Source organism: Akebia trifoliata, chromosome 13, assembly GCF_017979445.1.
Source record: "Akebia trifoliata isolate Shusen 1 chromosome 13, ASM1797944v1, whole genome shotgun sequence".
NCBI lineage: Eukaryota > Viridiplantae > Streptophyta > Magnoliopsida > Ranunculales > Lardizabalaceae > Akebia > Akebia trifoliata.
Genome location: NC_141387.1, coordinates 6445454 through 6458793, shown reverse-complemented (window position 1 = coordinate 6458793; position 13340 = coordinate 6445454). Strand labels below are relative to the sequence as shown.

The following is a 13340-nucleotide window of genomic DNA, read 5'->3' as shown; positions in this document are numbered from 1 at the left end:
ATGGATTGACACAACTACTGCATAATATTAATAAGATGTTATCAAAATATCAACATTACGTGATAACTTTATCAACACTTCAAAAATACCAAAAACTTTAATAATTATCTGATAAATTACTCTTATTTTTGTGACTTGTAGGAGGTGGTGGTAATGATGCTTTGTGGTGTGCAAGTATCTCATGATTCTTTAATAATTTTTTCCTTGTGATTTTTCATGGTGTGCCCAAACAATAAGAGATGATCTGTCAGATAAATCTTTTACCTCACAAATATTTTTGCCACCAATCAAAAACTGGCCCTAAATAACGTGTGATCTCACAATCAAGACAGATTTTGGACACCACACCCAAGTCTTGGCATGTGCACATCATGAGCTTGCAACTGATTTCCACTGGGCCATGAGTTGTAATGTATTCTGGATATACTAATACGTGTGATCTCACAACAATTACTGATGAAGTCAAAGCCAAGACCATTTCCCTCCAAAAATAAACAAATCCCATTAATTCTTGCAAGCTTTCTACAATAATTGGAGAAGACGAACTCCGGAAAGATTGAATCTTGAACTAATTGGGCTCTCACCCATTTCTGTGTTAGAAGAAAAAGCAACAAATATGAACCGCATGTCGATCTGTACTCCTTCTTCTTCTTCTGGATCGAACAGCAGCAACAAAGCTTTTTGGATCGCTCATGGCCTGATCGCTGGAGCTGCAATTGCAGCGGCAGCTGGGGCTTACGTATTCTCACTTCGTCGATCTGGAAAATTTCGCACTCGAGTGGTTGGAATCATACCCGCACGTTTCGCTTCCTCGAGATTCCAAGGCAAACCATTGGTTCAAATCCTTGGGAAACCCATGATTCAGGTACCCATTTCCTTCAATTTTAGTCTCGTGGTTTGGATTTTGGACATTATAGTTATAGATCCATCTCTCATGATGCACAATTTGCAGGTTAATTTAGTTTTTCTTTTAAATGTCCTTTTGATTTGAGATATTTGTAATTGTTGTGAATCTTATAGTGTGGAATTGTGGAAGCTATGCGTGTGTTGAGTGGTGGGTTTAATTTTGTGATTTTTAAGTTTTTCTACTGTGATTGATATAAAATAATAAATAAAAAAAATAGTAATTATTAGAATTAACAAGCAATTAATTTTTTCAAGATCATTGATCAATCTCAGGGATTTAGGCCGATAACACTCCTGTTGGGATTGAACATCCCTCACAATGTTACCACTAAAGCAAACTACTTAGATTACTCCTTCAGTGTACTCAAGAGCTAGGCTTCTAACTCTATCTGCTAAAATGGGGGACTCTTAGCTACTTAGAGTAGGAGCACCCCCTCAATTCGTTCTGTCCCCAGGTAGGGGGATCATTCATGCTTGCATAAGGCATTAATTGAAGCTAACCTAGAAAGAGCCCTACTTACCCGAATGCGATGTGTGATCTATATACTGTGACGGTGGCTCGATAAAGGGAATTGATCCTATGGGACCTCAGAAGAAAGATTCAAACTTGAGATTCAATCCTCACTTTGAGATTCCATACTATCCTCTAATCGGATTATGTTGAATTTTATTTGGATTCCTAAAGATTGGAATTACTGAGCCTGGTAATGAAACTTTAGCATTGGGGTATTTCTTGCGTTGGAATCTAGTTTTCAATCTTGATATATCCTTAATAAAATATTCTGTTTTGGTCCTTATTCTAGAAATTTTGGTTTCTAAGGTATCCTGGTCCTTATTCTAAAAATCTTGATTTTTAAGGTATCCCTCTGTTGTTGTAGTTTTGTATTTGAATCCTCCATAGTCTCGTACACCCCACAATGTTAGCTGCATAACACCCAACGGACCTTCTCGCGAGTCTAAGCAATTGAATTATCCGTAATTGGTGCAAAAGATATGGACTTAGAGCCAACCTAGGGTGCCAGCCCTTTGTAGTTGGGACCTTGAGAAGCTAATGAAAGTTAAAAGAATTAGGAGGTTGAGAAATTGGATTGCGTTGAGCCAAGTTTTTTATTTTATTTATTATTATTTTTTTCAAATTTGTATAGCTAGATAAGAAAGGGGGTTATCTGCTTCAACATACATGATATGAGTATATGACCTTTTAATTGCTTGAATCTGTGAGTTGTCTCGAGGTGAATGGTTGGAAGGGGATGATGCCATTTCTTCATTAAGAAATCACATAAAGTAAAAGTAAATAAATGGTTTTACAATTTCCAAAGAATATGGGGAAGTGGAAAAATTCAAGTAATTACTCTTGTCAAAGTGTCTAGGCCTTTCTATGAGTTCTTTCAGATCTATCTTACTTGTTATTATACCTGGCTATGGCTGTCGGTCAGGATCAAGTTTCACATTGAGCAAGTGTGAAGTTAAATGATTTCTCTTTTAGTACGTATTGGGTTCAATGAGAGTTATAAGCACGTCCTACTCTTCAACCTGAGCTTTGTCCCTTCTACCTGGTTTGAGAGAAGTTGGGAGGCATCTAGAAGAGCCAAAAGTAGGCCCTAATCATGGTAGTCTAATGTGAGAAGTGTAGGGGATTCTTATACTGTACCATAATTATTCTACTAGAGTAATGCACTTTATATATTATGAGCGTTCTAAAATTGATTTGGGAAAGTTGTATCGTGGGTCTAGGAAGATTCTAGAGAGGTAGGTTTGGGCAGAGTTTTCTCAGGAGTTCTATTCCCTGAATCGCAGGCCATCGATTTCTCCTCTCAAAGTGGAGAGGCCCTCAGTAGTATCTACCCCTCAAGGAATTCCGATCACTCATAGTATTGCCTTGCTTTTTATTACTTCCTTGGGTGTTCTCTTAAGTGGTTGGGTTCCTTTGGGGTTGGAAGTGAACTATTAAGACTCATTGGAGATGGTTGACTTCGGCTACATCAGGGAATCCACTCTTATGTCACACAGGTGCCACACTTGGAGATGGAGAGGCTAGGTCCATGACACTGTAATGATGTTTCTGCTTTATTCAATTTCAGATTTAAAAAATAAACCTAAACTTGGTCTATCAATCTTATATGTGCTTTCAGTGGTTCTTTATTTCAAAATTATAATTTCTAAGTTACAAAGAATTTAGGCATTTTGTTCCTTGTTCAAGCATATTTTTAATTCCTGGTATCAATTAGTATTTTTGTTTATATGTTATACAAGGAATCATTTTCTTACTTTTTTTAATTGCTCTGGACAGAGAACTTGGGAAAGAGCAAAGTTGGCTACCACATTGGACCATATTGGTATGTCTGCCCAATTGAGCTTCGTGCTTTATTTTATTTTTATTTTTATTTTTTTGATTTTCTGATTCTGGGAGGATTGGATCCATATATTTATTTTCTAGGGAAAAAAATTCCTACTGAAAAGTATGTCTTAGAACAGTTGTTTAAGCTTCAAAGGGAAATGCCTCTATCCATTCATCGGATATGGTCATACTAGGATGTGTTTAAAAGACCGGACTAGATTTAATTTGGAGGAACCTAATGTTTGAAGAAATATTGTAGAAGTGTGATGGGGGTCAGGGATATGTTATGAATCTGTACCTTTTGATGGGGGTTCAGTATGTCTTATGGATGGAGTGATGACCACCAAACACTTCCTGTTTGTTTAATACTATAGTGACAAGGAATTCGATGTTTTTAAATGGTTAACTCATGATGTGAGGTGTCTTACCAGCCAAGCATTGAGACTTCAGACTCAAGGCATAAGTCTCACAAGTATGTATTTTCTAAATAGATGAATAATTGTATGCAAATGAATAACAAAATTCCAATAAAGTGAAATTTAGGGAAAATCTCAAAAGAATTTTGTAGTATCACATTTAAAGTGATATTCAAATCCAAATTCCAAATTCCAAGCTCATCAAAATCAAATTAAATACTCTGTACGCAAACTTTCCAATTCATAGACCTTTGGACAAACAAACACTTTCTAACAAAAACATATGCCACCCTTAAGAATAGATGAAGCGGGTGAGTAGATTCAGCATGTAGAGTGAAATACAAAGATCCATGAAATACAAAGAATGGAAGAAAAAGAAAGAGCCAGAGATTGCTTGAGTTGCAAAATGCTAAAGCTTGTAGAGTTTGGGGTCAAAGGAAAGATGTAATATATATGTTTAAGGACCTTTTTGGTGCCCTTTAACATAGGCAGAGGCCTTACAATTAAAAAGACTTCTATGCTAAGATACTACATACCAAAGAGAAAAAAGAAATACACCTCATACAAGCTCAAGGCATCCGCCTGAGTTAAAAGGCACCAAAAAGTGTAAGCTTTGTCAACTCCTTGAACAATGTGTAAACCTTTTAAGGGACAAAAGGGCCTTTCCTTTAAGCCTCAAGGCCTTTTTTAGAGTTTTGCCTTTGAGGCGAGCCTCCAAGCATAAGCCTCTAAAGCCTTTGAAAACATCGGCATACACCTCTAAAGCCTGTTTGAACAATGTGTAAACCTTTTAAGGGACAAAAGGGCCTTTCCTTAAGCCTCAAGGCCTTTTTTAGAGTTTTGCCTTTGAGGTGAGCCTCCAAGCATAAGCCTCCAAAGCCTTTGAAAACATCGGCAAGGATTACGGATTTGGTTTAGGTGTTTGACACCCTCCATCTTGTTTATCTCGTATAGTATTACCTGTGTTCCTATATTGAGGACACATTCATGATTTTTATGCCATAATGTTTGACTTTAAAAGTGCTTACTATTCAGTAGATTTGAAACAAGATGGCGGTTACCTGTTAGTGGATGATGCAAAATGTCTGCAGTGGATACCATATAATGTTGCAATGCCAATTATAAGGCTAAAAAATCTTTATGATTATAACGAGAAAAGGCGGAGTAGAAGTCGTTTGACACCAAAATTTGGATCCCATAAATACCCCACTTTTACATTTGGACTTAATAATATCAGGGTCGCTTTGGTAAAAAACCTAGTATACAACCCCACGACCCTATAATCATGTTGGTTAGTTTTTAAAATTACAAAAATAGAACTATATTATTGAAAGCCTTCTATGGAACAAAGCCTCTGGTTAATTGGTGAAGTGTTACTGGACCCACAAATGACTGAGATTGCTCAACTTAACCTGCTTAGGTTTAACAACTTACTATGAATTTGTTGGCATTCCGGTCCTTAGTGCTGTTGGAAGCGTAAAATGTAGTAGTGCACCATGAGTGGATCAGGAGTGCCAATATAGGAACTGTTTGTCTGAAGAGTCTTTTAGTGTTATGTTTCTTTGTTTAAACTTACCATATACACCTTCTCCTTGCACAAGTTGTGGCAACGGACGACGAAAAGATTGCAGAATGCTGTCGAGGGTTTGGGGCAGATGTGATAATGACCTCAGAATATTGCCGAAATGGTACGAGCTTTGGAAGTTTACTTGGTGCAAATTTCAATATTTGCTCATATGTACTTGTCAATTCATAGCTTATAGTAGTTTAATTTTCAGGCACTGAACGTTGCAATGAAGCACTTCAGAAGCTTGAGAAGAAGTATGATATTGTTGTCAATATTCAGGGAGATGAGCCTCTTATTGAACCTGAGATAATAGATGGGGTTGTCAAAGCTCTTCAGGTAGGTAATTTGTCCAATGTTGCGTTAGTTTCTTGGCGAATACTTATAATCTTCTAGTAAGCCAAATATTTTAGTTGGGCTCAGACCCATATCTCAGTTGGTTTGACACATTGCAAAACAACTTTGAGGTCGTGGGTTCAAGTCCTTACCCATAGAAAAAAGCCAAATATTTTAGCTCTTTTTTTTTTCATAGAGGACGCATCATTCAAATGTTCTCCTTTATTTCTTATGGAGCAGCATAAATGGTTTGATAGCTTTTGCATATATTAAAATTTTTACTGGACCCCATTATAGGTGTGAACGATGGACGTCAAGTTGTTCATAACTTTGAAGTTCATGGTCAAAATTTTGTTGGGCTTAAATCCATAGCTCAGTTGGTTTGACAAATTGCAAAGCAACTTTGAGGTCATGGGTTCAAGTCCAGCTTACCTATAAAACACAAAAACAAAAAAAACAAAACAAAAAATGGTCGAAATTTTATACACTACAACTGTCATAAACCCCCTTTATCATTCATTCTTTCTTGTAATACATAATCTAACAAATTCTTTGTTCCTCAATTCATTTAGATAAAGACTCAACTTTCTTCAGGTTAATGTTTTTGTTGCTTTTTTTTTTTTCAATTGATTCTTGTGAGTTCTGCAGGGAGCCCCAGATGCTGTGTTTAGCACTGCAGTAACATCTCTAAAACCTGAAGATGGGGATGATCCAAACAGGGTGAAATGTGTGGTGAACAATCAGGGTTATGCAATCTATTTCTCAAGAGGACTAATCCCATATAACAAGTGAGTTTGGCATTTATCAGCTTGTTCGCATTAGGACACAGTATCCTCAACATTCCATGTATTTATCCATGGCAGGTCAGGGAAAGTCAATCCAAACTTCCCATACTTGCTACATCTTGGTATTCAGGTATTAATTTTGTATTTTGCTCTTATTATTATTACTATTATTTATTTATTTTGCATAAATTTTCTTGCATGGAAAATATATTCTAACATGCTTATCAACATGTATTACTAGCATTAAATTGATAATTGCATGCTAATGTTGCCTACATTTTGCTAGAGCTATGATTCGAAGTTTTTAAGGATCTATCCAGAACTTTCACCTACTCCTCTGCAACTAGAAGAAGATCTAGAACAGCTAAAAGTCCTTGAGAATGGGTACAAGATGAAGGTAGATATTCTGAGAATTTTGATTTTTTGTATGATACTTCCCATAGAAACCAACACCCATTGTGATCGTCATTGAGAACCTAATTGATTCATAAAAGATTTTGAAATTCTATATCTTTTGTTTTAGGTAATCAAGGTAGATCATGACGCTCATGGTGTTGACATGCCAGAAGATGTCGAGAAGATTGAATCTCTAATGCGTGAGAGAAACTTAGCTTAATCTAAGCAATGAAAGCAGCAACTGTGAGGAAAAAAAGCAGATAAAGATTGGTAAAATGAACTCTTCCATTTCTTCAATGTAAGGATGGATTCAGTATTCTATTGTATTTTAATATGATCGCCATATCTATTTTGTTTGTTGTCTTTAGTTATTTTGTTAAGATGTATTTTTTTTTTCAAAATAATGGTTAGGATGATTATGTAATCAAATGCAGAAATGATTGAAAAACTCCCTTGTGTGATGTTCTGGCTTAAACTGTGAATGAAAGAGTATTTTACTTTTGCTTAAAACATGTAGATCTTTATATCATATTCACTCTCTAGGAATTTGGTACAGAGGCATCTACTCATTGATGAAAGAGAGATCATATATCTTAGGAAAAAGAATGAACTTCAAACACCAAAGTATTAAAAACTAAAAATAAATAAATAAATAAAACCTTCATTCAATTGGAAAATCCTCACTATAACCATTATTTATACTAATTAACTTACCTTAGTCCTATAATAGGGAACCTCCAACCTCCCTTTAGAAAAAGATCCCTAAATTTTTGCAAACTCTGTTGAAGAATATGATTAAAATTTTGAATTTTTTTTCTTAATAAGTAAATGTTTGTATAGCACAAGTAATATTGTTAATGATTAGTAGTAATTACCATAAGAAGTATGGGTTCAAGGGGTTTGAACCTAGGACCTGGGAACAACCCTCCACAAGTCTTATCACTTAGCTAAGTGACGATTCTTTTAAAAATTTGACGAAAATCCCATGACCAATTATTGTTACTTGTAAATATGTAAAATAAACCCATGAGTCTCACTGGGATTGTATAAACATTTAAATTACTATTTCCCCTTGGTGGAATTGAAAATTGTAATTTTTTTTGTTTTATTTTTTGTAAAGAAAATAAGATCTTAAATTGGAAATATGTATTAAAACTCAGCCGAGCGTGTTTTTATAAAGTTGAAGATAGCAATAAGTATTCCCTCTAGTTTGATTACACAGAACATCGTTCAAGTTCAATAAATTTCAGTTGTTGCTTGATATTCTAAATATTGAACACTATGTTTAACCTCTTAAGGCAGCACTCATTCCATCATTATTATATGATGGCGCCAATTTGTTAAGTTGTTAAGTTGTTTAAATTCTCGGTAATTTTTTTTTTGGAGGGTAATCAGGGGGTCAGGCTGTCACCAACATTAAAATGACAAATAATTACAGCCTAACGTAGTGATTGGTGGCTCGCATCCTCCCTAACAATGTCAATCAATTCTCTTGGGAGTGAACTAAGATTTAACTCGATCTTGCCTACACCATTAAGCATACTTATGAGAATCTAAGCCATCCTATAAGTTTCTCCAAACACAAAAACATAAGAGAAACATTGAGCTTCAAAATCTCTAATCTCTTCGATGGAATGATGCACACACCAAGAGGACTGGATTTTCCTCTTTGTCGTTCTTTATCAATCTGAAAGTGACCCCGGCCTTGAAAAATTTTTGTGCATTGTAGCTGTACAATGTTTTGCAAACAGTTTTTGTTTCATAAAGTTTTACAGAATTTCTTAAGGAACAGAGATTTGCAGACAATGGAAACTATGCCGATAAAAATTATTGGCGATTTGGATATGGGCAACCAAGGACTCATTAATGTCTTTACTTTGTGTGTTTGTTATAATTATTCCAATTAGATGAAACAATAATGATGAGCCATTCAGAAAGTTGATGAAATTCACTTATATTTTCCATATAGTAGTAATGTTGTTCACATAATCACCCCCTCCCGTCAATATATCTACCTTGTATAAGGTGCCTTTAATTATCGTAATTCATCAATAATTGTAGTACATTAATTCTGGTCGAAAATAAAACAGTGAAAGGGGTTTGAGCCAAAAATACTAACTTACGACGCTACCCAATCACCTAAACAAGAAGTGGATTGAGGACAGTGTGGATGGAATAGAGAAGAAGAGCCATGTAAATTAGTACACCGATGAAACCAGCGATTAGAGCTCCCGAGACATGATGGCAAAACTTGGGGAATTGGCCACAGATGGGGAGCCAACCTGCATGAGAGTTCCCTTTCTTTCCCACGTAAGCGATCGCTATGGCCGCAGAAATGCTGGAAGTAAGTAGCATTGTAACAATCTAGATAACCCATAAAGCCATTGTTAATTAAACTCATATTGAAGTATAAACACTAAAATTAAATAGATATTCTATTGCCACACCAACTTTTTATTATAACACACTTATATGTGAAATCATATATGACTACCCAATGAGAGCAAAGATAGAAAATATCTGAAAAAAAAAAAATGAAGAAAGCGAAGAGCAAGAAACAGTTACTTATACAACCAGTCCTTTTAGAACATAAAGGAGTTTTTTTACTGAAATGACTAGCTTCTGTGGAGTATGGAGAAAGAAGGGAAAATAGGGGGTAGGGGGTGCAATCACTAAAAAGTAAAATGGATATCAGCACCCCAGATAACATATTTAATTGGTTGAATCTCCATTTCATCAGCTGAATATGACAAAATTCCGAGTTCGGTACACTGATCATTTTAATTCCCAAAACATGCATTTGCCATTAATATAAACAAACTCGTGAGTTCGTCACTTTTAATATCTACAAATTTGTAGATATAGCAATGAATTCATTGATTATAAAAGTGACGAATTCACTCGAAATGCATGTTTTGGGAATTAAAATGAACAGTGTACCAAAACCTTAATTTGGACATAAGTTGTGCTTGTTTTGGGTAAAATCCCTATTTAATTAGTTCCATTGTTGTGTTATAAAAATAAAATAAAAAAAATTGGTGTGGTTTGGAAATGTAAGTTCTCATTAAAAAAATAATTTAAAAAAAAATGAAAAACTTTGTATAATTACCACATCCAAAGCCACAACTAAGCGCCAAAGCAAACTCTCTGAAGGCAGAAAAAGAACTAGAAGCCCATAAACACTTACAATTGCATTCACAATCACAAAATACCTGTACCAAATTTTAGTAACCAACACTTAGAAGAAGAACAACAAGAAGAAGATAAAAAAAAAAGAAAATGAAAGAAACTTACTTGAAAGCGGGTGTATTATTAAATTTTGCTTTGAACGATAAGTTCAAGACGGTCGTAGTTTCATGACTTGTCACCATGACAATGGTCGCCGAAAGTGTTGCACCCAAAGCTAAGAGCCTTAGTAGAAAGGTGCAGAGCTTCTTAGCCTTAGCCATGGAAATGTGCATATGTGCTTCAAGAGAGGGTGTGTTTTAAGGGAAGATGAAATTTTGTAGTTTAATTTGTGAATTTGAATTAGAAAGGGTCAGTGTGTTAGGACGTGGTAGATAGGGTGGTGCACTTGTTTGGTTACATTTTTTTTTTTCAGGTGAAGTCTGAATCCTGTACTCTCGAGAGTTGGATTATAACCAACTCCTGATTTTTTTGTATGCCATGTGGCATGGCATCTCAGACACATGAATAGGGCTGCAACTTGGGTTGGTTGAAGGGTAAACCCAAGTTGTAGAACTCTCAACCCGAGCTCAACCCAATCCGTGATTGAGCTCTTAAAATTGTGTTGAGTTTGAGTTAGCCCAAGTTAAGTAACTTTCAACGGGTTGGGCTCTTTATCTACAAAAATATGTACTATTGGACATAAATATATTTAGCAATAGATTTAAATACAAAGAAAAATAAATAAAAGATATTTTTTTCCTTAGTTTTACAAATATATTTAGAAAAAGATAACTTAAAAAATAAATAAAATATTTATATGTTAATATATAGCATTGGATTGGGGTTGAGTTGAGTTGCATGAACCCTCAACCCGAATTGAGTTCAGGTTGAGATATCCTAGCACAAGCTCAACTCATCTTCTACATAACTCAGCCAAGGCTTGCCCATTGATCGGGTTGAGTTCAGGTTAGCTTATCCAAGTTGCAGCCCTACACATGACCCATGATCAGTCTAAAGCCAATCATGAGAAAACTTAATTGTAGATTTTCCAAGAAGTGGGCCATGGGACGTAGAATATGCCATGTGGCATCCAAGGAAACAAGGAGTTTGGCTGCAATTGAACTCCTGTGAGTAGGGGATCTGATCCTTTATGGTTTTGTAGGTGAAGACCCTCAACGGTCACTACCATCCTTAAACTTCATTTTCTGACTTTTAACCACGTTGCACTTAAAAATTCCTTCTTAATGACTCCTATATTTGGAAATTAAAGTTTCTTTGTTTTTGGTAACAATAGGTAAGAAGAGATGAGTAGTTGAATGTCTATTTTCTCAGGACTTTTTTCCTTTGAAAGGAACTTAAGGTTTAAGCTAAATTTTATTATATTTTTTAATATGCTTTTAGTTTATTAATTATAATGACATAATGTCTAATAATTGTATATGAAATGGTTAGGTCTTAGGACCCATTCAACGACTTTGACACCAAGAAGAATTAGAATAATCCTCAAGTGACCTCAAGATTGTACCTCATATCTCACTTTCTTGACATAAAGTTTATGTCAAGAAAGTAAGATATGAGGTACAATCTTGTTGAGCTCACTCTAACACGACTCGAGAATTATTAATGTAATGGTTCCATCAGATAAAATGTTTTTCTTTTCTTGATGACTCAAAGTAGTGCATGTGAGATAGATTTTTCTATCCCACTCTTCTGTACACATGACACTTTTGCATTGATGCAATGTCTGAAGTTTTATTTCGACAATTAAGTCAATCAATAAATAGATACAATTTTTTGGAGTATTCTCAAAATCATGTATCATGACGTATCATTACTTTTAATTTTAGTATTTTTCGATCGTTTGGTGGGGAATGATTGTTGTTGTCTCGAGTGTTCGAGGTTAGTTAGGTCATTAACTTTTGCTATGAATCCCACTTGTTAGAATCATTCTTTTCTTGATAAACCATTTTTTGATACATTTTTGGTATTGCATTGGTTTGCTCTATACAATACTTTGCTTCTTGTGAGGAAACTTCTTGAGAAATCCTTTTTTGTCAAATTTTCCTACTTACCATGTGTGTGCATGTACAATCACTTTGTCAAAGATTTTTGTTTTTGAATTTGACATTGGATAGATCTTCTCAAAATATCCAAAATGCATATCTTATAGTGCCAAAGCAGACATTCAAATTAAATTTTACGATTAAATATTCAAAATTTGAGTACATTGTTCCCTGTTCGTTATTCATTATCACAAATGGTCAAAACATTTTAAAAGTTATATTTATATGTTCCAAGTTATTATTGTATCATTCTTTCTTCATTGTGAATATAATCTCTACTTTACTAACCATTATAACAATTTCTGTAGTTGTTTACCTTTATAATTAAACCCATATAAAATCTTAAATCCAAAAAATAGAAATCTAAGAGAGAGAGAGATTTTATTGACACCCCAACTTTTACTTATTCTTAATTATTCACTTATTTTATTTTTTTTTAATTATGATTTGATAAGCAGATGTTGGGGGTACTAATAACAACTCTTTAAATTAAAAGATGTGAGAAAAGAATAGTTTGAGTATTTTTTAAATATTAGAAAGGTGATAAGATGAGTTGGCCGCAACTCAGATGGGTTGGGCTGGGTTGAAATCAATCTGTGTCCAACCCAAATTGATTTGGGTTGGACAGGAAATGTTCAACCCAAGCCCAGCCCAAGTCAATTTGGCTCAATCCTTATTAATAGTATATATTTTAGTATTGATAATGACTTATATAAAGATGAATGGAAGGTAAATTAATATAAAATTTACAATTCTTTATCCTAAAATATATTTCAAAGCTCTGAATACATAAAATTATAAAATAAAATAAAAAATGTAAAGAAAAATAAGATGATGATGGGCTAAAGTTTGAAATGTGAATGAAAATGAAAGCAAGATATTTAAAAATTACTTTAAATTATAACAATATTTAGTTTGGGATCAAGCAAAATTGGCAACCCAATGTCTGTGCCCAAGCCCAATCCACCCAAGATCAGGTTGGATCCATTGGACTCGGTTCGGCCCACCCAAAAGTTGCAGCTCTGAAGATTATAGGGGTGTATATTCGAGTACCCAGAACCAAACCCAACCCGATTTTTCAAGTACGAAAATTAGGTTGGGTATACTTGGAATAGGAACCGAACCCACTATTTTCGGGTACGGGTAAGTAGCAAAAGGGTGTACCATAGCCTACCCAAACCTGATTTTTCACGTTCAGACATATATTAAAACATATTAATTTTAATATTATAATTTAGATAAGTTCAAGTTTTAATCTAAGAAAATGATTTATATATAAAATTTTAATTATATAAATACTTTAGTTTCCAAACTAAAATTCAAATGTATAAATATGTATTTACATTATAAAAATTTATAAAACGAAAA

At 34.5% G+C, this 13340-nt stretch overlaps 2 protein-coding genes across 2 annotated transcripts; one reads left to right on the top strand and one right to left on the bottom strand.

Moving 5' to 3' along the window:
• The first annotated feature begins 339 nt into the window (after positions 1 to 339).
• LOC147387585 (3-deoxy-manno-octulosonate cytidylyltransferase, mitochondrial-like) lies at positions 340 to 7093 on the top strand. The gene is made up of 8 exons (XM_086421243.1): positions 340 to 865; positions 3197 to 3242; positions 5262 to 5348; positions 5439 to 5563; positions 6209 to 6348; positions 6424 to 6475; positions 6632 to 6742; positions 6869 to 7093. The coding sequence occupies exons 1-8, from the start codon at positions 617 to 619 to the stop codon at positions 6959 to 6961; spliced, it is 903 nt and encodes a 300-aa protein (XP_086277369.1). The 5' UTR covers positions 340 to 616; the 3' UTR covers positions 6962 to 7093.
• Positions 7094 to 8699: 1606 nt separating this feature from the next.
• Positions 8700 to 10241, bottom strand: LOC147387584 (CASP-like protein 1C1). The gene is made up of 3 exons (XM_086421364.1): positions 10036 to 10241; positions 9851 to 9953; positions 8700 to 9105 (listed from the first exon to the last, which is right to left on the bottom strand). Exons 1-3 carry the CDS (start codon positions 10200 to 10202, stop codon positions 8881 to 8883), a joined length of 495 nt encoding a protein of 164 aa, XP_086277490.1. The 5' UTR covers positions 10203 to 10241; the 3' UTR covers positions 8700 to 8880.
• Positions 10242 to 13340: the final 3099 nt, after the last annotated feature.

Coding starts and splice junctions, on each gene's coding strand:
- LOC147387585 (XM_086421243.1), top strand. CDS start 617: ATGAACCGCATGTCGATCTGTACTCCTTCTTCTTCTTCTGGATCGAAC. Junction 866..3,196: donor TTGGGAAACCCATGATTCAG/GTACCCATTTCC, acceptor TGCTCTGGACAG/AGAACTTGGGAAAGAGCAAA. Junction 6,349..6,423: donor GGACTAATCCCATATAACAA/GTGAGTTTGGCA, acceptor TATCCATGGCAG/GTCAGGGAAAGTCAATCCAA.
- LOC147387584 (XM_086421364.1), bottom strand. CDS start 10,202: ATGCACATTTCCATGGCTAAGGCTAAGAAGCTCTGCACCTTTCTACTA. Junction 9,954..10,035: donor AATAATACACCCGCTTTCAA/GTAAGTTTCTTT, acceptor AATTTGGTACAG/GTATTTTGTGATTGTGAATG. Junction 9,106..9,850: donor TAGTTGTGGCTTTGGATGTG/GTAATTATACAA, acceptor TGGGTTATCTAG/ATTGTTACAATGCTACTTAC.